Raw genomic sequence first — 26,039 nt, forward strand, 5'->3', positions numbered from 1 at the left:
AATAATTTGCAATGCTGTAAATGCAGGTGTTACTTATTTTGTAATTTGCTTCCTGCATACTTACTTTCTGTAGGTGGAATTTGAATGCATTCATCCTGAGAAGAAACAAAAGAAAAAGAGCTACAAAAACTCTGGCATTATTAGGATAAAATCCTGCAAGGTAGAAGGATTTTGTTTGTTTGGCTTTTTTGTTTTCTGATCATGAAGAAATCTGCTTGCATGGGAGAAGGTGTAACTTTGTCTGTCTGTTCCTCTAGATCGAAAGAGATTACTCTTTCCTGGACTATGTCATGGGAGGCTGCCAGATTAACTTTACAGTGAGTTTGTTTGCCCACTGCGCATCTTGGTAAATGACAGGAAAAAAGCAATGAAGTTAGGTGATTCTTTTATTTGCGGTGTGTGTTCTTATGAACTGATGAGCATTGCAGAAAGCAAGTGATTTCATGGTTTTACTTTTTGCAATTAAATAGTGACTCTAATGTATCTGGGGGTTCTTAAATTTCTTTTGAGTAATTGCTTCTTGATCTAGCAATGGAAAGGCTGACTCTACCTTAGACATGCACGTACACCGGGGGAAGAGGTGTGTAGACTTGTTTGCATGTCCCTGTACAGGGCTGCCTTAGTGCAGGAGGAAGGAGCTATGTGGGGCTGGTCTTACCCTCTGTTTCTGGGTATGATTCTTTTTTCTCATTTGCTCATGGTGATTCTTCAGTGATCTGTTGCCATTATTTTCTCAACTGATAGGTGGGTATAGACTTCACTGGCTCCAATGGAGATCCCAAGTCACCAGATTCCCTCCACTACATCAGCCCAGATGGGATAAATGAGTACCTGATTGCCATCTGGAGTGTGGGAAGTGTAGTCCAGGATTATGACACGTATGTAAGAAGCTCTTAACTGATCTAGCCACCACATCAAAAATGTGTCATAGCAGGTGTCAATGATAAAGGCTGATAGCTTGTTCCACAGCTCTAGCATCTGGATGACTGTGGTGTTCCCTTTCCTTGGGAGGAATCGCTCAGGAGCTGCTGCTTCTTCCTGCTGCACCTGTCGCTGCCAGGGGAGGCAGTGGCAGCATGTCATAATTTTATTTGCTTCATTTATCCTTCCAGTTCTGCCATTTTTATGGCCCTGGATTACTCTGTTGCACAGCTTTAATTCTCATTAATCCCTTGTTGCTGATAATGCATTTCAAACACGAATACCTTGTTTGAATTGGGGGCAGCATGTTTGCCTGCTCTGTCCTTTAGCCATATTGCGATTGGGTTGGCTTTTCTCATGCTACTTTGAAATCCCCTGAGAGTACTGTGGGATGCTGTGTTGGAAGGAATCCGGGAACTGTCAAGCCACATGCCTTAAACCCTTGGGTAACTGGTGACTGGCCTAGGAGAACTAGGTAGCGTGTCCCTTCTTCATGGCAGGAATTTAATCTTGGTCTTCAACTGTTTTTTGGGAATAAAACAGAATAGGGAGGTATTAAAGAAAGGTTCTTAAACATTTTTTCTTGTTGCCTTTCTCTCCAGGGACAAGCTGTTTCCTGCGTTTGGGTTTGGAGCTCAGGTTCCTCCTAACTGGCAGGTAGGGGCTTCAGAACACCGTGAAGTTGCTCTGTGCACGTCTGCATTCCCTGATTGGTTGTAATGTCCCCTTTCCTAGGTATCTCATGAGTTTGCTTTGAACTTCAACCCCAGCAACCCTTATTGTCAAGGTGAGAAAATCTCTTTATTAGTACTTTAGTAAAGAGAGACTAATGTTTGAAGCATTGCATTTCTTTCATAACTAATGAAAAACAGATGCAGCCCCAAGACACGCAGTAAACTAGATTTACTCTCATCTGGACACTGTCAAGAGCGAACATGTGTTGATGAAGACTTCTGTGCAGTCTGCATAGGCTTCAGTGAAGGGGTCCAAACTTAATTTGATTGTTAGTCTGGACTGAAATTTTTGTTGCTGCATCCTGTTTGCTTTTGGTATGTTATGGGTGGCAGTGACTTGAGATTAGCCTGTCTGTTCTAGTCGTACTTCCAAAGCAACCATCTGCTAAGGTTGTTAGGGACTATGGTTACTTCATCAGAGTGTGTATATGTTTGAATGTTATCTTTTGAAAATATTGCCTTAAAAGCTTGTTTTCTTTACAGCCATGTTTTTTTTGTGGTAGTTATTTGTAGTTGTTCCTAACTATTTTTAATGGCTGTTTTGTAACCTGGATTATGAACTATGTCAGCATGCAGTGATACAAAATTGTTCTCGAATGAGCATTTTTTCTCAGTTCAGTTTTTTTCCCTCTGATCTGAGGCCAACAACAATGGGATCTGAGATTCATTGTTAAAATCCAGGCACTTGCTTGGTCAGTTCAGCGTTGTCTGCCTCATTGGGATCTGTGTCCTTGCTCGTTAATGGCCCCTGCACTGTGGTTTGAGAGAATCTTAGCAGCACAGTTATCACACTAAAACCTGCGTGGAGGGCAATGTGAGCAGCAGTGGCAAATGAAGCTCTATCAATATAAGGTAGGAACAGGCCTATTTAGATGCATCCACACAAGAACGTGCACCATTTAAAACCAAAATTTTTAATTTAGTAAACTTGATAAAAGCTTCTTGCATAGGAAAAACCTTAGGAGTTACTATTTCTGTTATAGAAGTGTTTGAATCCTGAATCAGGGATCATTGTCCAGCATGCACACAAGGAAAAATAAACAGTTACTGCTCCAGAGAGCTTCTGACCTTTTTGTCTAGTTAGAGTATAAGCAATTAAACAAAACAAACTGGAAGGTAGAAAGGACAAGGTAAACTTAGTCATCAGCATGCTTTCACTGGATTATTTTTCCCTAAACTCCCATCAGCTTTTATGTTAGAGTCACAAAGAGTAATGTGAAGATACAGGATGGGGAAGAAATCTGCAAATCTTATCTCTGCAGATGCCCACTAGTTTCAGCAGTGTGCTCTGTATACTCACTGCTATCCTGCAGTTTGATCATTTGTCCATTAGGAGTTCACATCTGTGTGTGAGTTGTTATCTCTTGCTATACTACTTAATAGTGCTTAGAAAAGAATTGGTGGGGAAGTTGCAAGGCTTTTGTTGCAGCTTGCTTTCCTTATATTACAGGGATCCAAGGAATAGTGGATGCCTACCGCCAGATCCTTCCTCAGGTCCGACTCTACGGGCCAACCAACTTCTCTCCTATTATAAACCATGTGGCAAGGTTTGCAGCACACTCAGCGCAACAAGGGAATGCTTCTGTGAGTCTATGTCCTTTCTTGTTGATCTGTCTTTGGGGGGTGTTTCTGTTTTCCCTGTTCTTGATGGGATGCAGTGGAACGGTAAAGTGGTTTCTTTTTCCTTGCTCAGGACCCCAAGTTTGACTCTCTCTTCCCAGCCTAAAATGAGGATGTCAGTACTCTCCTGGTTCATATTGTTATGTACCTGTACTTGGTTCATATTGATATTAGCTTCTGATGCTCAGTGATATTTATTTCTTCTTTTTGCAGTTTGCTGGCGTTGTACTTTCTGTTGAAGTATATGGGTGAGCTGTGTTGGCTTTTAGACCAAGTGGACTGTGTCAGCAGTTGCCTCACCCTAACCTCTCTCTTGACAAGCTTCATAACCTTTAGGGAATGCACAGTATAAGGAGGCCCCATGTATTTTATTCCAAACAATTTTGCACTCAACAATATATATACAGAGAAGACCTGAATAATATCAGAGGGTTTGACCATTTGTCCTGCCACGTTAGCATGCAAATCAGGATATCTAGAGGGCCAGATTAACAAAGTAGTGTGGTAATTGGTAAATCAATATGCAAGTTGCTAAAAGCACTGTAGGACATTCGTGCTACTCCTGTGGTTGCATTGCACATGTCTTATCTGTGTGCTTGTATGCCCATGGCTGGTGTTAAAATTCAACTCCGTAATTTAAAACTTCAGTCTGTTTAAGGACAAAAAGCTCATATCTCCTCATATGCTTCACTGATTTCATTTTGACGGCCCAATTAAAAGGAATTTTGAGGTACACTGTCATGCTTGCTTCATGGTCTAGCTGTATCAATAATTATAGCTGTGTGTACATCCAGTTCACTTCATTTCCCATGCCATGGGGTGCTCAGTCTGAGAGATTGGTAGTTTATATTTCTGAGAGTATTTCTTGGCCTTCCTGACATGTGGGGGAAATCTTATTTCTCTTTATATGTTAAATGTCTCTACATCTTATTATAGATGACAACCTAACTATTTAAATAAAGAATCTGTCTAATGGGGTACAACCATAATCACACTTGTGTTATTTGCTTTTGGAATTGAAAGTTTGGTTTTCTTTTGTTTTAATTTTTAGTCTGTAAATAGTTGCTATAAAAGAGTGATTGCTCATTTCAGAATCAGGTGGTAAACCTTAGCCTTTGGAAACAGAAGGAAATTTTAACACTTTACCATGTCAGTGTTTTGATTTGAGGTATTTTATTCTTTCCAGAAAGGTTCCTGTGTGCCTTCCCTTTTGCTGTCTCTAGAGTGTCTTTGTGTCATGAGGTTTGTCACTGCCGTGCTTTGAGATCTCTGACACTTCTAATTTAAACTCATGTCACTACTCGTGCCAAAAAGAAGGCTTTTTTTGAGGCACTTACAATCAAGGATATAAAATATTAAATTTCATCCTTTTTGAAACATCAGTGAATAAAGCAGCATCAAACAGTGAGTTTTGTAGGCAGCTTTGTTGATTTAGTAGTACTTCACTCATATTTAGTACTTTCTGCCAATGAATATAATCATTCTTTATACTTAAAAATTGAATTTAAGCTTCTGGTTTTTTACCTTATACAGAAGGAATCTGAAGTGCATAAGGAAAGGCGATATGCATATGAAAACACTGGAATAAGCATAAGTTCCTTTAATGCTCTGGTTTTGTTTTATTCACCACACCATCTGCTTTCTTTTTCAGAGTAAGAAATTGCTCCATTTGCCTTCAATTATGTGAGTTTTAGTGCTGAACTCTGTGTGTTTTTTCCTTATGTTTTTCAGCAATATTTTATCTTGCTGATCATCACGGATGGAGAGATCACTGACCTGGACCAAACTAGGCAAGCGATTGTTAATGCCTCTAAGCTGCCGATGTCCATCATTATTGTTGGAGTGGGTGAAGCTGATTTCAAGGCAATGGAGTTCCTTGATGGAGACAATGGTGTTCTGAAGTCCTTGACAGGAGAACCAGCTGCACGAGACATTGTTCAGTTTGTGCCTTTCCGGCAGTTCAAAAATGTAAGTTATCTTTAACTTCAGAAGAGTCCTGGTGCCAGTATGTATGCAGTTATTGCATCCAAATAATTTTCATTGGTCTGGAGAATTTATTAATGATGTAATGTATGAATTCAGCAAATTGTCACAGGAAATGCTGTCCAAACTGCTTGTTTCTAGTGAAAGCTGTGAGGTGTTTGCTTCTCCATTAGAAACTGAGTGCCTTATCACAACTCCCTTGCAGCTTTTCTTAAAGAGTTCTTGTTTTATTGTTGATTGAGTGGCCAAGAGACAGTATACTAAGAGTTAGAGGGGAAAAGCAGATGCTTTCTCTTCCCTCCTGGAATGCAACCGTTTAGGCAACGGACTGGGGCCATACTAGGCCTTATCTCTGTTTCTGATGTTAAGTTCCATGAGTGGTTTAAGCTGATATTGGACTCCCCTGCTGTCGAAAGAAATCCTGTCATTCCCCAGCTTCTCCCTGCTTTTTCTGTTGAGACTAAGATTCATGAATGTCATACAGTGAACTGGATTGAAGAGTGTAGCCAAATGAAAATTAATCCTAAATAAAAGAGATTGCTAGTGGTTGGGTCAGTTTTCTGTCTAGCTCAGGGTATGGGTCCTATAAAGGCTGTGTCACCTTGGGATTGGGGTTGCGGCAGTGCAGGGATGGGAAAAAGTGATTTCTTTCAGTGGCAGTACTCGCCGAGACTGACTGGAAATGCTCCTGAAACTGCAGCAAGGAACTCTCGAAATAGAGAGACATGAATGAGAAGCAGACCATGCTGCCTTCTCAGCCTTGTTCGCTTGACAGGCGGGGGTGCACTTTGAATTTGATAAGAGAATATGTCACTGTGCTGATAAATCCTTTCTCTGCAGTATCTTTGATTTATTTTCACTGTTCTCCTTGCAGGCTCCCCGGGAAGCTCTTTCCCAGATGGTTCTGGCTGAAGTGCCTAAGCAGCTGGTGTCATACTATAAGTTGCAGGGATGGCCACCTGTGAAACTACCAGAAGTAAAGAAAATGTAGTGTGCAGCCTGACCCTGGCCACATGTATCACTGGGATGTGGAGAGCTGTCTCTGCACCCACTCTTCTTTTGTGCACTACAGAACGCTCAGTGTGTCGAGAATGCACTGTTCATACCAAGTTCTGTTGTCTGCTTGCGCTTTGTATCTCTTATCTTTCCTGTCCCTAATGGGAAGAAACGTAAATATGGAAAAAACACAACTGCTGGCAGTTTTTCTCACAGAACAATAGTTCTTGTTGGTTTTCCACCTTGCAACAGTGACAGGATATGCCACACATCATTGCTCGGCATAGCCCAATTCCTGCTTGATATCAGAATGGGCATGTGCACTGAACCGCACAGCACTGCTCTCACACAGCACTGCTTCAATGCTGAGGTCTCTAGGGCAAGTATTGTAATCATGTTTACCATAACGATACCTATCGTGTATTCCTTGATAGGGTTTTTCTTCTATCAAGCTGCCTTGGGAATGGGGACCCTTCTATACTGATTGGTACCAAAGTCTGTTGGTTGGATGCCTGAGGTAGTTCTTGTGCCTTCATAAAGTGCCAGTATATTTTTGTATGTAGAGGTTTATTTTTAAATTTCAGTTACCATACTTATCAGCCATTTTATAAATTACATTTTTCTATTTGCAACAGCTGCGTCTGTGATTTACTTTGGAGCCGTTCTTGTAATGTAAGAACACACTGCACTTTGCTTATTTCTGGGAGGATTAATGAGGTATGTGACTTTCAGAATCCAGCGGCTGCAAACATTGAAATAAAGATGCTTGAATGATTTCCCTAGTATCAAGCAGTTATCAAATGAAGAAGTAATTATCTGTGGAACTCCAAAAAGGTGCTTCGTTGTCCTCAAAAATGTGAAGCGTGTATTATTATGTGGTTTGAGTACTGTGGAACAGGCAGATGATAACAAAGCACAATTGCTTTGAGGCAATGGAGATAATTCATTTCAAAATAAGAATAAAGAAGGAACTTGGGCTTGTCATTGCTCTATAAGTGGTCATTACTCTCAATTTCATAAATAAATAATCTGCTTTGATCTATAGCCATGTCTGGACTCTTATTTCCTCTCTGGGCTTTTTCTTTTGTTTTCCAGCAATATTGATGTTGTGGTTTGTGGAAGATCTTCACTATAGTATTAGTGCCAAGGAGTCAACATCTGAGTTAGCTTAGGTTGAGTGTGAGCAACTGCAAAAGCAGAGCAAGTTAAATGTATAGCCTGTAGCTCTGTGCTGCAGAAAGATGAGCTGTTTGTTTAGCATCAAATGATGAAAGAACTCATCTGTTCTACTGGGCACGCAGTAATTGTGAGAAGAATTTGGAAGACTGCCCTAGTGATTTAGCATATGAAATTGGTAGGTTACAAACATGTGAAAGCAAAACTTGGGTTTGAACTCATATCATCAACCAGATTAGCCACTCTGATGGTATTTGCCACCAAAATCTAAAATATGGCTTGTGTTTGAAGGGCAGTGTAACCAGGAGCACCACTGAGCAAAGACATGTTTTTGCTTAGTTTTTCATTCAAATATAGTTTTGATTGTGATGCATTCTCCCAGGTTCCATAGGCAGCAGACAGTTTCCTTCCTCCAGAGAAAGCTGGAGTATCTCTAAAGTACTTAATCATCTAGCCTGCAGCACCCAATTTTCGTGCACTCAGATTCTTGAAAAAAAAACAACAAGCCATCTTTCTTCTTGTTTGACTGCATAAACTATGTTGTAAGCATGGGAGAGGGGGAATAAAACTCTGCTGTCTTCCCTGAGAAGCTGGACTGTGGCTGTGAACACATTGTTATGTGTTCAGCTGCTTACAACCTATAGGCAGAACTCTCCTCAACTGTATATCTGTAATCTGTTTCTGCAAATCTATCCAAGACTGTTTTTTTTTGTTTGGTTGGTTTTTTTTTGAAAGTGTGGAGAGAAAAAAAAGGCACTTGCAACAGTGATCCTGAAGGCTCAGCAATCCTTTGGCCCAAGAAATACCAGCAATAATGTGTGGGGTTGATTTCAGTTCAAAGGGTTTCACTGGCAAGATGTTATAAGCATGTTGTGACTTTTCTTTGCTACAGTATTTAGAGGCAGAATATGAGCTCTGAGAAAGCTGGGCAGCAGAATGCACAGTGAGAAATGCATTTCTGCTCTCGTTTTTAAACTTCTGTCTGCTCTGCTCAAAAAGAGGAAAATAAATGTATCTTCTCTAGTACCTGTCTATCTTCACTGGCTATGAAGGGAGCTTAGACGATTGGAGTAGCTGTCTAGTCTGAAGTTACCTGAGGTGACTGCTGATGCTGTAGTCATTTGATGATGGGAGTGACTTTCCCTGCTTTGGGAAGAAAAAACACTCAACTGTTGTTTGAGGACAACTACTGTACTGGTGTGGACCAAGATGAAAAGCCATTAAGGCCAAGCTTGGAATCTGCTAAATCAGAACTGCGCAGTTTTGTCTAGTTTCTCTCAGTCTTGACTCTTATTCTCCCCAGAGCTCCTTCTCTCAGACACAGTGAAGACTGCTGTTAGCTGTTTTGGTCAGAGGTTAGGATGCATGTCCTGTGCCTCGTGCCGCCCCTGGGTGTAGCTGGAATGCAGAGTTACAGCATGTTTGTTGCCTGAGGTAGAGCAGAGCCCGGGTTTTCCTCCTCAGAAGAATCTGCTGTTCTTTCAAGTGTTTGCTCACCCGGTGGGTGTGCCCACTCCCTGCCATTCCAGACCACTTTTTCACTCTATAGCCACAGTGGGCATGTTCAAGCTGTGTCCCTTCTGATGATTGCTGTGTGGGTGTAGAGAATACTTTCACCTGTGCTGTCAGTTCTTCTCAATGAAAAGATGTGGCATGTGATCATGTTCCCATTTCTTCTTGCCCTGGCCAGGTCCTGTTGACACCTCTGGACTTTGGAAACCTGTGAAAGCTCTACAAGTGGTTCGACTTGATCATCTGCTATTGACTCATGGGTTTGACTGGACAAGCCCAGGTGGTCAGGATTGTCCCCATCTTTATTGGCACCAAAAATAACTGAGTTTACTCTTCCAGTCTTGGTACCAACAGAGACTGATCAGCTCTCAAAATCAATTTAGGGGGGGAGGGAGGAAAGGATGTATGTCATGTGGTACCTGATCCAGTGCTGTCCCACCGAAGGGTATTCTGTCATTCTGCTTGGTATTTTCTCTTAGGTTACTGCAAACTAGGCCAGGTAACTCCCATGGGGTAAACTGTTACCAATTGCTTCTCTTTCCATCACTCTCCTTGGTACAATGTTCATCCTATGTTGGTGCCAGCACACAGAACCAAGTGAAGATTCTTCTTCCCTCACATGTTTTCTGCACTAGTATTTAGACAGTCTTTCTCAAGGTAACACCATTAGCATCACTGGAAAAGTTTCTTCATAAACACTTTCACAAGGCCCTGTATGGTCAACTTCTTAGGTCTGTAGAGTTCAAGATCCATCACCCATATCTTCTCCTGCGTAGGGCCAACTGTTGTCCACCTTGTACCCCAGCTTAGCGCTGGATTCCACAGACACTGTGTCAGCAGGTCTTCCTAGTGCCCTTTTCACTTATGTCACTTGGACATTGACAACTTGACTTACTACTGTTTTTTCCCTTAGGGGAGGCTTTGCACACCATACAGTGTAGAGAGGAGGCTGCTCATCCTTCTGATCAAGTTATAACTTTCAGGAGCTGTCCTGTAGCACAGTAGTATCCTTGTCGGTCCCAATGGAGAGTGAAACATCCTTGCAACACTTTAAACATTCTCTATCAGTGCTCACTGACATGCATCTTATTTTGTACCAGCAAGGCTATTAAGTCCTTCAGTGATCTTATGGCAAATGATAGCTGTTTGCTGTCCGGAAGTGAGAAGTACAAACAGGAGGCCTTGGTTCCCCAGCATATCAGAGTTTCCATGCTCCCACTCGTGATCTTTCCCATGTTGAAATGGCAGTGGCTGAAATGTCTGAACAATTGCTTTCTAAAGACAGGAAGGATAAGCCTGGATGGTTTGGGAGGAGCTTGGGCACATTTGTGTTTCTCTGTTTTGTACTTTAAATACCTGATACTTTTCTCCTTAAATGACACGGTCCTGAACATGTTTATGACCTGTAGATTTTAGAGAGAATTTCTGGCTGAAGTGAAGGTTATTCATTTTCAAATAAGTGATCTGCATGTGATTGATGTAACACCTAGAATCACATCTGCAATGGGATGACTGTCACAGTTTGGTCCCCTGATACCCCATGAAAACCTCTGTCACGGTCAGTCTGAGACTGCATGAACTCCTCTGTTCAGTTATGGACCCACACTGAGATAACCTGCTTACTAAGTCTGTCCTTTGTACTTCACAAGAGACCACAATTTTAAGCACTCTTTCCCCTCCCCACCCTCAGAGACCTCAGCCCTCTTTCACAACATGGATGTAATTACGGTTGGGGTAATCAGTCCTGTAGTGTCAGCACTGAAGGTGTTCTGGTAATATAACCTCTCGGCATCCCTCTTCTCTGTCTACATTCCTGATGGTTTTTCTTCACAAGTTTTTTCCTATCTGCAGTAACAGGCTATCTTCGTACCAGGGATACGTGGATTTAAAGCAGGCACTTTGATCCCCAACACTGTTGCCACCCATTCTCAGTGATTTATTCATCCGTATTCCAGAGTCTTTCTGCCCATCCCCTTTGCAGGAGAACCTCTCACAGAAGGCTTCCTTGCCAAGAGGTAGACCTGCTTCTGGGCATGTTGTTCATTCCAGAAACAAAAGACAGTTGCAGACCTGCTGCAAATTTAATGAAGCAGATGTCTTCATCTGCAGATGAGGCCTCAACTACCAGCACCTCACCGTCAAAAGAGCAGCTTGGTTCATGTCTCTTGATTCTTATATTTGCCCTGGAGAATCACAGAGGAAACTGCTGTCCAGGACCACCATCAAAATCTTCATGGAAGTGTCAGAAGTGGCAGCATCTCACTGTGGACTAAAGGGCAGTTCTTCATCCTGTGATCAGTTGAGACATGATTGATCAAAAAAGAGCATTTTCAGGCACTGAGGTCTTCAGGTGAACACCCCAGAAATCTGTTTTTGCTGGTCCTAGCCACAGATTCAACAGGCACCTGTGACTTGCTGTCAGCAAAGGTGTTTCAGCTTTGTATAAATTGAAAACTACTGGATGTGGGAGCTCATCAGGGAGTGCTTCCCTTTTAGGGAAGCATATTGTCACGTGTCCTTCTAGGACACATGAGAATAAATACTTGGGACAGTTCATGCCAAACTATGCCATGAGCTGCAGGCTCATATAATCTCTGAAGGTTCTGCTATCCATACAGAGTTCCCTTCTGGTGCAGAACATGCTCCAACTCCCTTCTCTGCCCAAAAAGCTTTAGTAAGTTGAGGATCCTACTCAGAGTCTAAGATGTTGCATAGAGGAACTACAGACCACTCAGCCTCACCTCGATCTCTGGGAAGACGATGGAGCAGTTAACCCTGGACACCATTTCCAAGCATATGAAAGATAATAAGGTGATCAGGAGTAGTCAGCATGGATTCACAAAGGGAAAATCATGCTTAAACAGCCTGAGAGCCTTCTATGATGGAATGACTAGCTGGGTAGATGAGGGGAGAGCAGTGGATGTTGTCTGCCTTGACTTCAGCAAGGCTTTCGACACTGTCTCCCATAACATCCCCATAGGCAAGCTGAGGAAGTACAGGCTAGATGAGCAGACAGTGAGTGGACTGAGAAGTGGTTGAATGGCAGAGCTCAGAGGGTTGTGATCAGTGGCGCAAAGGCTAGGTGGAGGCCTGTAGCTAGCGGTGTCCCCCAGGGGTCAGGACTGGGTCCAGTCTTATTTTCAACTTCTTCCTCAGTGACCTGGATGAAGGGACAGAGTGCACCCTCAGCAAGTTTGCTGATGATACAAAACTGGGAGGAGTGGCTGATACCCCAGCGGGCTGTGCTGCCATTCAGAGAGACCTGGAGAGGCTGGAGAGGTGGGCAGAGAGGAACCTCATGAAGTTCAACAAAGGGAAGTGCAGGGTCCTACACCTAGGGAGGAATATCCCCATGCACCAGTACAGGTTGGGGATTGACCTGCTGGAAAGCAGCTCTGCAGAGAAGGACCTGGGAGTGCTGGTGGACACCAAGTTAAGCATGAGGCAGCAATGTGCCCTTGTGGCCAAGAAGGCCAATGGTATCCTGGGGTGCATCAGGAAGAGTGTTGCCAGCAGGTCAAGGGAAGTGATCCTCCGCCTCTACTCAGCCCTGGTGAGGCCACACTGGGAGTGCTGTGTCCAGTTCTGGGCTCCCCAGTACAAGAGAGACATGGCACTACTGGAGGGAGTCCAGCGAAGGGCTGCTAAGATGATGAAGTGGCTGGAGCATCTCTCCTGCGAGGAAAGGCTGAGAGAGCTGGGCCTGTTCAGCCTGGAGGAGAGAAGGCTGAGGGGGGAAATCTCAGTGCACATAAATGTCTGAAGGGAGGGTGTTTTAAGGAGGATGGGGCGAGACTCTTCTCAGTGGTGCCCAGTGGCAGAATGAGAGACAACAGGCACAAACTGAAACATAGGAAGTCCTGTCTGAACATGAGGAAAAACTTCTTTGCTGTGAGGGCGGCTGAGCACTGGAAGAGGTTGCCCAGAGAGGTTGTGGAGTCTCCTTCCTTGGAGATACTCAAAAGCTGTCTGGACAGGATCCTGGGCAAGGTGCTGTAGGTGACCGTGCTTGAGCAGGGGTTTTGGAGTAGATGATCTCCAGAGGTACCTTCCAACTTCAACCACTTTGTGATTCTGTGATTCTGTGATGTTTAGTTCCCACAGGGACAGAGACCGTTTTACTAAAATTAACATGCTGTGTTCAAGTGAATGCAAGTGATACAACCACTCTGGGTGGTAAGGAATCCACACAAACTGCATTGGTAGATTGATAATTTTGATGTGCTTTGAGCAAATATCAGATCCACCCATCAGCAGCACACGCTGGTAGTCTAAATGTCTCATTGAACAGCCTGAATTACACCTCCTGCACCCTGCCAGCCACGACTGGGAATGGAGTCAGTGCATGGAGCTTCCTGTGCTGGCCTAAACTGAACTTCTCATTCCCTTGGGTTCACAAAAGTGGTCCCAAATGTTGCTGGCCTGGCATTTTTTGTTGCTGCACCATGAAGCAGCATCCTCCCCACCATTGCTTGTTTCCACTACCACCAGCAGTGCTTTCCTGGCGCTCCAGGAAGTTTTGAGTAATAAGAAGATAAAGGGAATAACCGCAGGGCTCGCTTCGAAGCTGCCTAGTGTTGCACAGGCATGATTCACTGCTTGGTGTTTGCTGAGCAGGATTAGGCTCCATGTCCTGGGGTGCAACATGCCCTTTACGGCACACGTGGGAGCAGGTGTTTCAATGCCACGTGCCTAACTTTGGTCTCTGCCAGACAGTGGGTGGAGGAGCCAGACCCCCCAGGAGGAAGAAACATTTTCAAAAGCCTGATTTTACAATTACTTTAATCTGGCCTAAGTCTTGGCTCTAGAAGGGCTCTGGCTCCAGTATCTCTCATTTATCAGTGCTTGTGCAGATGTGCTTCGAGCTGGATCAGAGACCAAGCTGGGCTGCAGCCTAACCTGGCCCAACTCTGGAGAGTGGCTCCGAATGCAGCCTGCTCCCAGCGTGATGTGCACCAGGTCTTCCTCCTGTGCCATGTTGAGAGGCCAGTGTCAATGCGCTTTGGTGCAGCTGGACCTTCTGCCAGCTGATCTATGGCTTTTAATGCCGAGCACTATCCTACAGGGAGCCTGCACCAGGCTGCAATGACTATCCCAAGAGAGTGTTGGCATCCTGCTAATTTCTGCCCACCAAAGCCAGCTTAGCTCCTCCGGTTCCTTGCTGTTTCAATATGTTTCTGTTTCCCTGTGCTGGGTAAGGTGTAAGATGAACAGGGGCTGCTGAGCACACACCGAACGCAGAGTTTCCTCATGTCAGGGGAGCCCAACCCTTCTAATCAGAGGGCCGAGAGCCGGCCTGGGCAGCTCCTTTCCCCACCCTCCTTCTGTTTGCTTTGGAGGGTTTTACCGTTAAAGCTGTGATTTAGAAGCAGTTTTGTTCCCCCAGCTGGGGGCACTGAAGAAGCCATTGGGTTTGAGAGTGAGCAGTGCTGGAACACGAGCTGTGGGCTTCTCTCCAAGGCTCTGGGGCGTCTGTAAACAGAGCTCTGCTCCTGTTGCTCGCCGCAGTGCTCCCATGGCGAGCGGCCAGCTCAGGCCGGCGTCCTCTGGTCCCAGGCTTCGGAGGAAGCCACATGCCCCATCTGGGGCAGGATCGGGTTGCATCAAGTTTGACTTGAAATGCGGCTGTGAAATGGCAGGCTCTTCCTTTGATTCCCTCTGTGTATTTTCCCATCTCCTTCCTTTCCAAGCCCCAAGCGCAGGGAGAGCCCATCCCGGCCAAGGCATCCTCCCTGCACCTGCAGCCTCCGTCTGCAGTCGCTGCCCCCGGCCCACTTCCTCGGTCCCGGAGGAAGGGTTGCAGCGGGTGCCAAGCTGGGAGACAGCCTCCATCCCTGCACCAGGGCTGGGGGCCTGCTTGGCGCTGCTGGGGGCATGCAGGGATGATGCCGCCGAGGCCTTGGGTTCTGGCCGTCGCAGAACACGGGGCAAACATCTACGAACAGCCTCTCCGAGCACCTTGGGGCTGGGGGCTCCCCTCTGCCGGCCGTGGCCCCAGGGGGGTTGGGCACTCCTGGGCGAAGGAGAGGGGCAGGAGCTGGAGCAGGAGCGGGGGTAGCACAGGGCTGAGGCAGGGGCAGGGGCAGGCTGCCCGCAGGGCCGTCGTCCGCCCGGCGCCCGCCCGGCGCCCCGGGGGCTGCGCTGGGGGGGCCGAAGGAGGCCGAGCAGCCGGGGCGGCCTCCGGCTCGCGGGTGGCGGCGGGGGCGGCCGGCGGGGGGAGCGGGCGGCCGAACCAGCCGGGCGAGTCGCGGCTGAGTCACGGCGGGCGGAGCGGGAGCGGGAGCGGGAGCGGGAGCAGGAGCGGAGCGCGGCGGGGCGGCGGGGCAGCGCGGAGCGGCGCGGCGGGGCAGCGCGGGCGGCGGCGGCGGCGGCTCCATGGCGCTCAGCGTGCGCGTGCGGCGGCTCTCGCGGCTGCCGGGCCGCGGCGAGCGGCAGGTGCAGCTCAGCTTCCGAGGTGCGCGCGGGCGGCGGGACGGGACGGGACGGGACGCGGCGGGACGGGGCGGCGGAGCCCGGCGCGGGGCCCTCACCGCCTCCGCTCTCGCTCCGCAGGCTTCGCGCAGAAGACGAGGAAGGTGCGCTGCGGCGCGGAGGCCGTCTTCGGAGAGGTGAGCGCGGCCCCGCGGGCCACGGGGGGCGCAGAGCCGGGATTTCTCGCAAGGCTCCCGGGAAACTGCTCGTGGGGCTGGAGGTGGTCGCGAAGGGGCCGAGGACCGAGTGCGCATCTCGGGGTGCCAGGCCTGTCCCAGCCTCGGCGCCTAGAAACGTTTCTCCTGGCACCGGTCAGCGCCGTCGGTGCCTCGAAGTTTTGAAAGCCTGGCCTTAAGGCCTGCGAGGCTGCCGCGGTTGCTCCCGTTTTTTAATCCCCCGTCTCGTTTTCGTGCAATCCTGCGTCAGGGCTTCCCTCGGCAGGCCCTGGCAGAGGGGGCTGTGCGTGGGGCAGCAGCCCACCCGCGGGCACTTCTGGGTCAGAAACACCTGCAGGCTACATGCACCTGTGTCACCTTGGATTTCTTGTTTAAACTGTTTAGTTCAACACCCTCGTGTACAGAAAAATAGTGTAATTAAGCTAACATACAGTTTGGAAAGCCTGTCTGCTCTGGCAGAAAATGAACCCACAAAAAAAAAAATTTTCTTTTCTGCCAGATTACTGAGCTCAACGGGCTCAGAACCGGCAGGGCAGGTGGAGGGAGGGGTGTGCGGAGAGGAGGTAGGGCAGGGGGAAGGAGGAGCAGGAGATATGGGGGCAGAAGGGTCAGGCTGGTTGTGATGTGAATCACATCCTCCGGGTGCAGTTTCTCATTGCAGCTGAGCCAGCCCGATAGCTCCTCGCCCCCTCAGGGGAGCCTTTTCTCTTATACCTTTACATGCCCTCATCCGACTCTACAATCAGCCAGTTCAAGGACCTCAAATGGCAGAAGCATCTTCCCCTTTTCCGGGTGATGGTGCTCTGGTTTCTTGAGCAGTGATCTGTGCTGCTGAGGTGGGCTCTTGCTCCCCTCCCTGTCTTCCTCCATTCCCAGCCATGCAGTCTGACCTGGCCAGCAGAAAAGTAATTTCCTGCTGCAGTAGCTTTTTGCCGTGTTCATGGGCTCAGTCAACTTGCAGAGGAAACTAGCCAGCCCCAAAATGTGGGGAAAGTGTGTCTGGGAATGAGACATCATCTGTTCCTAGCTGCGAGTGGCTGGGATGACTCTTGGCCCTGCAGCACTGGCTTTCTGCTGGTGTCGTATCCTGATCTGGTCCTCCTTGGGACTGGCAGCACTGGCACTGGTGCCGGGGGTGAGCAGGGGCAGGACTGCCATCAGCTCAGCTCCATCGCAGAGCTTCGCCTGCTGGGGCAGGGAGCTGGCCTGGCTGGACCGTGTCACCTCCTTCCACCTCCCCGTGTCTGTTGTCCGGGAACCTAAAAACAGTGGTAGAGTCAGATGGCAATGAAATGGAAAGGCACGGCAGGGCAACTCTGGCAGTGGCCAGGTCCTGGGAAGTCCTTAGCTGGGAGCTGGTGCATGCTGGGGTAAAATGAGGGGCTGGGTGATGTCCTGACTGCCTGTCTTAGGGTTGGCAATGCTTTGCAGATGTGGGAAGAAAGAGGTGGGCAGAGGAATGTGCTGCCTCCCTCACAGTGGGAATTCAGGCTTGGCAGAGCTGGGAGCCATGGGGAAAGTGAGGCCAAGTGAATTTGGGCCCTGCGGAAAAGGAAGTGTTTTGGGGCATGTGAAGCTCTCTGTGGTTAGCCTGATATCCTCACCTTCAAGAGGAGAGAGCAATAAATGGCTGTAACACCCCCCCCCTTTCAGACCTTGCCCTGTCCAAAGTTGGCTTTACCATACCCTCCAGTTGCCTGACAGAGACGGATATTTCTAAAATAAAAGTGAGCAGAGCTCCTCATCTTCCAGAGAGTTGAACTTGCAGCATCCCACCTCTGTGAGTCCCCACTGGCTGGCAGGCACCTGGGGCTGCTCCGGGGCAGGTCACAGCATTCACCTCCCTGTCGTTTGCTCTGTCCTGCTCTTTGATGCTGGAGGAAATTCATGTCATTTTGATAGTTCAGCTTTATCCATTGACTGTGCTCTGTCTCCCAAAAGCTGCAAGAATGAAGGAAATTCACTGTCATCTGTGTTTGTTTCTAGCTCTTTCGCTGGCCTCACTATGGGAAGCTCATCATGGGAGAGATGCTGTCCATTAAAGTTTACAACTGCAGTAAGGTCTTCAGTAACAGGTAGGTCCTCGTGGTTGTAGGCGTGACCTGGCCAACTTGGGGCTGCTTATCCTGGCAGAATCACTGAAAGGTGAAAGAACAACACAAAGTGTGTGGGAGAGAAATACTGGGCTTTAAATGGGAGTGCAAAAGGTTTCTTGGAAACTTGGTGGGAGGAAGACAAGCAGGATACAAATTATAGAGTATAAGTACAAGTATAGAGCATATATACAAGTTATAGATGGAGCTGGTTCTGGTGGGGCAGCAGCGCTATATATATTTAGTCAAATAAGGTGAGTGATTTAGCTGTGCCAACAAATAACAGAGACTCCGTAAGGATGCAAATCTGACTCTCTGGTGGGACAAAGATAATCCAGGGCTGTACCAGCCCTGCCAGGAGCAGAGCAGCTGTAAGGGCAGGAACTGCGCCCACGAGGACCTGCCCTTACCTCTAGAGCCACACTGTGACTGTGACCACCCTGCACCCAAATTCACCATCCCTGTCGGTGGGGCATAGCCCCAGGCCCATGATAATAAGGTTTAACCTTTAAAAGGGGAGAAATTTAAACACAGGGGAACTTTTAAAGAATCAGACAGAATATAAAATGCTTATAGGAGGCACAGCCACCATACGTGTGAACTCAGTAGCTATACCAGCAGTTGTAAAACCCTCCAGGGAAACCCAAGAGTACAGGTGACAGATGGAGTAATGGTGGTGGAGTAAGTAATGGAGTAAAGACACATCCTTCCAGGACACGCAAAATATGTATGAGGGATGCAGAGAAGAGTGCAAGCTCTGACAAGTAAAAGGTAAGAACTGAAGGAAGATCAATAGGAGCAACTTTCTAGAAACAGCTAATAATACAAACCTTTTCAAAGCCATCCAGAACCTGCCAGAGTGTGTGTGGAGGAAGCAGAAAATGTGACTGAACTTTGTGTCACTGTTCACTGGACCTTTTCCTTATGGGAGACACATCAGAAGAATGATCTCAGACTGAAATGTCAATAGAAACTGCTTAAGAACAAATAGATAAAGCAAACAGTAACAAATCACCAGGACCTGATGGTGCTGAGCAAAGGACTCTGGTGGGGAATGGCTGCTGGGCAGGCACTGGCAGCATCTATCCAAGCACCTCTACTGCTTGGGGGTAGGTGACAAACATGACAGTTTAAAAGCATTTGCTCAGTGCACTGGGATGCTCAAAAAAAAGTATAAAGAGAGGATAGAAGGACTGAAGAGAAAATTTTGTTATGCCACTGTATCGATCTGCGGCCTGCCCTTCTGACTTCTGAGTGCAGTCCTTCCGTCAAAGCAGCAGAGAGCTAGGAAAACTGGAAAGGAGGGAGGGAAGGATGAACAGAGAGGCTTCTTCCTCTGGGGAAGGAGACCGAACAGACCCTGCATTTCAGAAAGGAGGTGGGTCTGAGGGAATATGAGGTCAGCAGCTCGCAGCTGAAATGGAGGTGACTAGGGGATGATTATTCCTTGTTTGTGTCCCAGGCACGATGTGAAATGCTCAGCCCGCGGTTTCCAGCCAGCAGCAAGAAGTTCTGCTTTGCGCTGGGCTTAGTTCAGCTGGGTGTCAGACCTCCTATGGAAAGTGCTGTGGCAGTTCACTGCTGGCAGGAGAAACCTTCTCTGTGGTTTGGAGGGGGCGTGAGCTAGGAGAGCGAAGACCCTGATGCTCTGTCCCTCCGGGGGATAGACACTGATGCTGTGTATCATATTGCTACAGCCTGCGGTTTTGTTACAGGCTTCTTGGTACCCTCGTCCTCAGCCTTCAGCATCTGATGACATCTGGAAGGCTGATCCTCCGAGAGGCCCTCGTGGACAGGAACCACAGCGTCACTGGTGTAAGTCCTCTGTGGGCAGCCTGGGATGGGCACCGCTCAGCATCTCACCTCAGCTGGGTGTAAATCCCTGGGGCCCTGGCCGTTCAGAAAGGCTTGGCAGGAAACCTTGGCTGAAGGGTCCCAGGTGCACTTGGGGCTAAAAGGAGTCCAGAGCACTGCTTTGAACCTGGCGTGCTGTGGGATTTGTGCTGGCTCTGACTCCGTGGGGCACAGCTGCAGGGATGGAGTGGTTCTAGGAGTGTCCCAAAGTGCTTGAGGTGGGCTGGGGAACCTGGCAGACCTGATGAGGGCCCAGATGGGGAGAAGGAAGCCCACTAAAACCTCCCTGGGGCTGGACAATGGATGTAGGACTTGATATTTCATCTGCTTCCCACACTGTGTGAATGTCCATGGTCCTTGGTGGAGGCTGCTGTGGGATGCAAAGCAGCAGGGAGCCAACAGTTCGAGGCTGAAGGTAACAGGATTTCTCAGGAGTTCCCAAGGAGGTTTTGGGTTAAACCTCAGTGTTAACCTGAAGGTTTAATGATGGCTCCTGAGCTGCAGTCAGTGGCAACATCTGCCCCCTCTGCTCCGCAGTCCCTGCTCCCCTCCTGCCTGGCCGCTGGTGCTCACTAGGCCCTTTGTGCTGGTGGAAAATGAACTCGACCAAAAAATGAGCCGTTTCCTGCCAGTTTAATGCACAGGCATGGTTCAGTGAGAGCTGGACAAACACAGGCTTGGTGCCAGGGCAGTGGGCAGGGCTGGAGGGAGGGTGAGGTGGAGGCGGGCGGCACTCGCTGCTGCGGCTGCCCTGCAATGTGCTGCACCCCTTGTTTGCCCTTTCCATGGGCAGCCTGACTCACCCCGCAGTGACGTGCGGGATGCAGCTCCATGGCCACCAGGACGTGAGCCCGGGGTGGACAGCCATCAGCTGCATGGGCATGGCTTTCCTTTGCCACCAGTGGTGCTCATGGAGCTGCCTGGATCAGGGAGCAGGTCCAGGTGGAAGCTGAGCCTTTCCAGGGCGATTTTCAGCCAGATGCAACTTGCTGCCTGAACGTTCATGCTGGCAAAGAGGCAGGGACTAGACTGACCCTTTGGCAGCCGCCAAACTGGTGGTGGTTTGAAGGGACCAAGCTAGCATCACTTAACCAGCTGCAACATCAGAGCTGCCCTGTGGCACATCCCTTTGCTCCTGGTCACCTCTTCCGTTGGGCTAACACCAGCACTCACACTGACGAGCCAGTCCAGCCAACTGCTTTTGTTTTTGCCAGGTTAGCTTTTGACTGGGTCATCTCCCTGGCTGCACAAGGGCTGTTGTGGACAGAAGCGTGCAGGCAGGACCGGGCGCTTGCCCAAGAACAGCTAAGACCCTGTCCCTCAGCTCAGCTGGGAAGAGGCATTTTGCCAAGAGAAGGAGACTGTTTCAGTCTGCCCAGTTCAGGCTGTGGCTGGTGCCCAGGAAGGCTCTGGGGATGTTGCAGGGACCCCAGAGTCCGCCAAATCCTCCTTGCCAGGCAGAGGAAGGCGGCCAGCTGCGATGACCTCTAGATGTTGGTCTCTCCAGGCCTTTTGAATGAGCTGGGGTTGGTGTGTCTATTGCAGGAGGGCTTGTGAGGGCTAATGTGGTGCCCCTGCCCACCCTCAACCTGTCACCTGGTGATACTGCTGAGTGAGCTGTGTCCATGCGCACATGTCTTCTGAGCAGTGAGGTCACCTCTCCCTGCGATTGCTGCTCCTTTAATTTTGTTAGGCAAACTGGGAACAAGCCCCTTTCCTGTTATTCCAAGTCTCGTTCTTCCCTGGCACATGTGCAACTTGAATTATTTGCACCCCCTTTTTCTCGTGATGGGTCAAAGGGGTTTCAGACTGTTAGTTATTTACCCAGCTTTCTCCCAAGCTTCTGTCTCTGTCCAGCTTCCCCTGCTGCATCTCCCAGCTGCTGTATTTCTGCTTCCCTGGGCTGTAGTTGTCCTCCCAGAAACATGTTTTTTCCAGGGATTGAGCTGGGAACCTGGCCTGTACGTCCCCTTCAGCCCACTGATGGGTGGCCTCCTCCATGGCTGTGATTTTAGCCTCTGCTGGGTGATTACCACATGTTCATGTTGGTTTGGGATCGGTCTGGTCACCTGCAGACCAAGCTGCTCCTAGGTCAGTGTGTCCTCCTCCTGGGAAGAGGAAGAGGAATGTCTCCTGGGGAGACATTCAGCGAAGGGCATCCCTTCCCATTTTTCTTCCTTTCATTGTCTTTTCTTTCCCTGTACGTGTAAGCCCTTAGGAGACCCAAGGGCCCAAACTCTCACCCACTAATAAGGATCTGCATTTCTCCTCCTGGGTACAGATCTGGAGCTGGAAGCAGAAGTTTTGCTTCTGGTTCATTCCAAATGCACAAATAAATCCAGGTGTGATACCTTAGGAAATTCAGGTTGCTTGAAATGGAAAGACCATAAGATCTCTGAAGCCCCAGCTCCCTGAGGGAAGTGCAAAAGTATCTGTGTGTTGTGCCGGACATGTAGCCCAGGCCTGCAGAAGCTTCTATCTGCGCTTCTGTAACATCCCGAATGCAGACTCCTTGGTTTCTCCCTCCCTCATTGCTGTGGGAAGGTGAGAGCTGCCCTCTGCACAGTGATGGGCTGGAAGTAAGACGTGCTTGTGAAAAGGCCTGTTTTCTTGCAAGACCCCTGGGTATGACTCCAGAACAAAGTGTCTGGCCTTGACCTCGATCTTTGCCTCCACAAGTGAGATATCCTGAAATGTGCCAGGACTGTAATTCTGTCTCACCCCATGCCTGTCTATTTTCAGTGCCACGCTTGCTGTACTGATGCCTAACACACCCATGCTTCTCCGACTACCCTGAGGAGAAGTTAAATCTAGCTCAGTGTCTCTTGTGACACAGACTCTGAATGTTACTTATGGCCACCATGGTCTTTTAAAATAAACTGATGTGCCTGGGGATGCTTTTCCAGCTGCCTTGTACCTCCTGCAGAGAGAGCGCTCCACACACCTGCATGTTAATTTGCTCTGCTGCAGGGCTCTCCCTGCCTTCCTAGGCAAAAGTGCCCAGAAGGCTTTCAGGGCTCTCTCTGTGGTGTATTTTAGATCTGGAGACATGAGTTCAGCTTTTCTTCAGTGGATCCCTGAATTTGGGAGGCTGTAGGGGGTGGAATGGAGTTTGGTGAATACCAGCCTGTTGATGGAGGCAATCAAGGAGAGCCTGGTATAAATAGACTCCTCTTGGGACAGTGGTCCCCTCCCTTTGCCTTCTGTCCACCAACATCTCACTTGTTTTTTCCTTCCTTGCTTCCCTTCCCCTTTCTTTGACATTTGTGCAGGTGTTTTGTGGCTACTGAGCTCTCAGGCAGTTTTATCTTCTGTTCTTAGATCTATATTGAGCTGGATTTGCGCTACCAGCCCCCAGATGGCTCAGCTGGAACCTGGGTTGAAGATGACTTTGTCTATCAGATGAAAGACAGGTACTGAAATCTTGGGAAAAGAAAATTGTACGGCTGCCTTTGACAGTGGCAACCAGAGCCCTTTGGAATGCAGTCCAGCCTCATTTACTGTCCACCTCTGGCCAGGCTGATGCATTTCTGCTCTCCAGTAGCAATAAGTGATCGGAGCTCTTGGAGATAAAATGCCTTGTCTTCACAAAGAGCTTGCAACTGCAACAACCCCCTGCAACTGCAACAACCCCCTGCGTCCCAGAAGTGCCCTCAGACTCATGGGTACTTCTGCAGCCTTTCTGGATGACAGGAGCAAGACTTTGTTGTTGCAAAGCTGTGGAGAGCACAGCTTTGGGCTGTACCAGCCCCAGGCACCCTGCACACAGGTGATGCCAGAGGTTCCCAAAGCCATGGGAGATGTTGGTGTCTGAGCAGACAAGATTACAGGCAGTAATAAGGCTCCAGCAGCATCACTTCTGAAGTGCCCAGAAGCAAGGTACAGGACCTGCAGGGTGGACAGTGGAAAAACATTGCTTAAGAGGATGTTTATGTCACTGCCAAGAGCCAAGCGGGAGCATGGCTGTGGCTGTTGCACTCTTACTTCGGTGAACAGCTGTGACATGCTTGGTTTTCAGTAAAACATCTCGTTTCTTACAGTTCAGAATTAATTATCCGCAATCCTGGATTTGAGGAGCCTGAGTAAGTAGCTGTACTTGAGTTTGTCAGCTGACCCTCCTGAGCAGCAGTGGGATGGAGGGGAGTGCACAAGCCACTCCCTGGGGCTGGCGACGTGGCAAGTGACGTGGCAGGGGGTTTGCAGGGCAGCTGAGGGGCAGAGAGCTAGTGAGCTGGACAGGAAGGCCGCTGCGCTGGGCAGGAAGCTGGTGAAAGGCCTGGAGACTGATGAGGAAGAGGAGGAGGAGGAAGAAGATTTCTACGATGTTTCTGAGATGGAGGTCTCAGGCATTGTCTTCAGCCCTGTGAAGAGGTAACAGTCCTGTGCTCTTCTCCCTACCTCTGCTTGGGCCCTGGGGTGGGAAGCACCAGGTCCTGGGGTGATTTCCAGGCATCTCTTAGTGTTATGGAAAATGTCAGAAACCTTCAGTCTCTGATGGTCCCAAACAGGGAGTGTTGGGGGTTTTCTTGTTCCTGGGTCAAGAAACCATAATTTTCAGTTTTTGCAATTGTTTCCCTTGGTGGAGACTCTCTCCAACCCATGCAGACGGAGGGATCAGCTCACCCACGTTGTTTTTCCATGCAGCCGCTCCAGGCTTTTCTCCAGATGGGACCTGTTTGCTACCCCAACCCCGCAGAGCTTCCAGGTACTGCAGTGCCGGGTGCATGTCCACACAGCTGCCTCTGGTCCCGCAGCCAGCCCCTTGGTGCCCTGCTGCTGGCCTGGGCTTCTCCAATTGCCACATACCCTGGCAAGACCTGTAGCATGAAGATGCCTTTTTGTTTTGCGTGACTTCCCTAGGCAAGGTGTGAGGTTTCCCTGAACGGACTGCATCAGTGAGCACAGGCTCCAAAATCAGCCAGCCCAGGGCAGAATTTGTATTGGGCCATATACTTGGGTATGGATGTCCAGGAGAAGAGAATCAGCTTGACGGCCCCAGGCGCCATGGCAAAACACTGCCTCAGCAGAGCTTCAGAGAGCACCAGGGCACAGCTGCTGCTTGCCAGCCTGCCAGGAGCCTTGCCTGGGCTGCCAGGGATGTCTGCGGCCACAGCCGGGGGTCACTGCTGCTGGGCCAGACATGGGGTGGGGGGCTGCTGTGGGGACTTTATCGGAGATCCTGGGAGGCTGGAATGGAGTCGTGAGTCTGCCTGATGCTCTGACACCAGATTTATTTGAAACTACTGTGAAGTCTAGAAATAGAGTTCAGTCCCATCTTTTGCCTTGTTCAGGACCAGGTCTCCCAGCCTGGATATGTTGCTTCAAATCCTTCCCTGATTATGTGAAAACATGAACTCAAATTAGGGTCTCCTGCTTTTCAGGGTTGGGTCCTACCCACCAAGCAGGAAGCTTTTGTGAGGGGTTAAATTTCTTATGATCCTTTTCTTGAAGCTATTATTCTTCATCTTAATGACTGTCTAATTGCTTATATTGAGAGCAAGTGTGAGAACATTTCTTCCAGGTCTTAGTAACCAGTCACGGGAAATGAGATAGGTAGACACCAGTCCTTTCAGCAGTGTCCATCTAACTAGGATTCAAAGACAAGTATTGACAGAAGATACAGAGAGCATCTTCTCTGAGATGCTCTCTGTGCACCCCACCATGTGGAAGTAGTGGGTTAACGTCCCCTTGGGACTGGGAACTGAGTGGGGACAGAGCTAATGGGGAAGGAGAGACTCTCGTCAAAGGTCTTGGGGATTTAGCAATTCATCTCCTTGTTTGTCTTGTCAGTGCCAAGAATGCTGCTTGCTGTGTTCAGATAGAAGATTTTTGGTTGAGCAAAGCACTTTTTGTTTCCAAAAGAAAAAAAAGTCTCAAATACCAGTTTGGTTTGGTTCTGGCTGTAGTAGCTTCCAGAGCTGTGCCCTTACCTGCCCTGAGCGTCCCACCCTGCTGGGGCGAGTGTTCTCTGCCTTTTTGGCCTGGCTGTAGGATGGCAGCAGCAGAAACTTCCCTTGTATTGGCACTGATCACACAAGCTCAAGAGGGAGCTGGAAATGAGGAGACTGGTGAGCTGAGGGTTTTCTCCTACATTTCCCCAGGTTGGGATTAATATCATTGAAGCGCAGAAGCTGGTGGGGGTGAACATTAATCCCTTTGTGGTAGTCAAGGTTGGAGAAGAGAAAAGACAAACAGCGACACAGAAGTCAACAAACTGCCCCTTCTACAATGAGGTACATGTTGCAGACAGAGGCTCAGTCCTTGCTGTGCCCGTGTCCCAGGTGGACATGGGTCATCTTTGCGGGGGATGCTCTGGATGCAGCTGCTTTCAGGTGAAGGCCATGTCAGAAGCCTGGGTGCAGCCGTTTCTCTCTTTTCTCTTTCAGTATTTTTTGTTTGAATTCCATGAGCCAAGGGAAGTTTTATTCCATAGACTCATAGAGATTTCGGTAAGCATGACCTGCTTTTTGTCCTTCCTTGGGTAAGCGGTGCAGACCACCATG

The 26,039-nt window shown here is 48.6% G+C and overlaps 2 protein-coding genes across 6 annotated transcripts in view; both read left to right on the forward strand.

Moving 5' to 3' along the window:
• Window positions 1-7,298, forward strand: part of LOC106499928 (RNA-binding protein 12) — a 47,216-nt gene extending 39,918 nt beyond the window's left edge. For all 5 annotated transcript variants that reach the window (XM_067307696.1, XM_067307700.1, XM_067307697.1 and 2 more), the window contains 8 exons: window positions 74-160; window positions 258-317; window positions 745-878; window positions 1,524-1,578; window positions 1,657-1,708; window positions 3,106-3,239; window positions 5,007-5,243; window positions 6,133-7,298. In XM_067307696.1, the coding sequence (XP_067163797.1) occupies window positions 74-160; window positions 258-317; window positions 745-878; window positions 1,524-1,578; window positions 1,657-1,708; window positions 3,106-3,239; window positions 5,007-5,243; window positions 6,133-6,249 (876 nt within the window). In that variant the 3' untranslated portion in view covers window positions 6,250-7,298. The remainder of the gene's footprint in view (window positions 1-73; window positions 161-257; window positions 318-744; window positions 879-1,523; window positions 1,579-1,656; window positions 1,709-3,105; window positions 3,240-5,006; window positions 5,244-6,132) is intronic.
• Window positions 7,299-15,317: 8,019 nt separating this feature from the next.
• The window catches only part of LOC106499895 (fer-1-like protein 4), a 45,641-nt gene continuing 34,919 nt past the window's right edge, over window positions 15,318-26,039 (forward strand). The window contains exons 1-10 of the mRNA XM_067307442.1: window positions 15,318-15,396; window positions 15,495-15,550; window positions 17,576-17,664; window positions 19,398-19,497; window positions 22,858-22,949; window positions 23,577-23,618; window positions 23,740-23,907; window positions 24,181-24,241; window positions 25,638-25,769; window positions 25,923-25,985. Of these exons, the coding sequence (XP_067163543.1) occupies window positions 15,318-15,396; window positions 15,495-15,550; window positions 17,576-17,664; window positions 19,398-19,497; window positions 22,858-22,949; window positions 23,577-23,618; window positions 23,740-23,907; window positions 24,181-24,241; window positions 25,638-25,769; window positions 25,923-25,985 (882 nt within the window). The remainder of the gene's footprint in view (window positions 15,397-15,494; window positions 15,551-17,575; window positions 17,665-19,397; window positions 19,498-22,857; window positions 22,950-23,576; window positions 23,619-23,739; window positions 23,908-24,180; window positions 24,242-25,637; window positions 25,770-25,922; window positions 25,986-26,039) is intronic.

The sequence above is a fragment of the Apteryx mantelli genome, chromosome 18 (genome assembly GCF_036417845.1).
Source record: "Apteryx mantelli isolate bAptMan1 chromosome 18, bAptMan1.hap1, whole genome shotgun sequence".
NCBI classification, from domain to species: Eukaryota; Metazoa; Chordata; class Aves; order Apterygiformes; family Apterygidae; genus Apteryx; species Apteryx mantelli.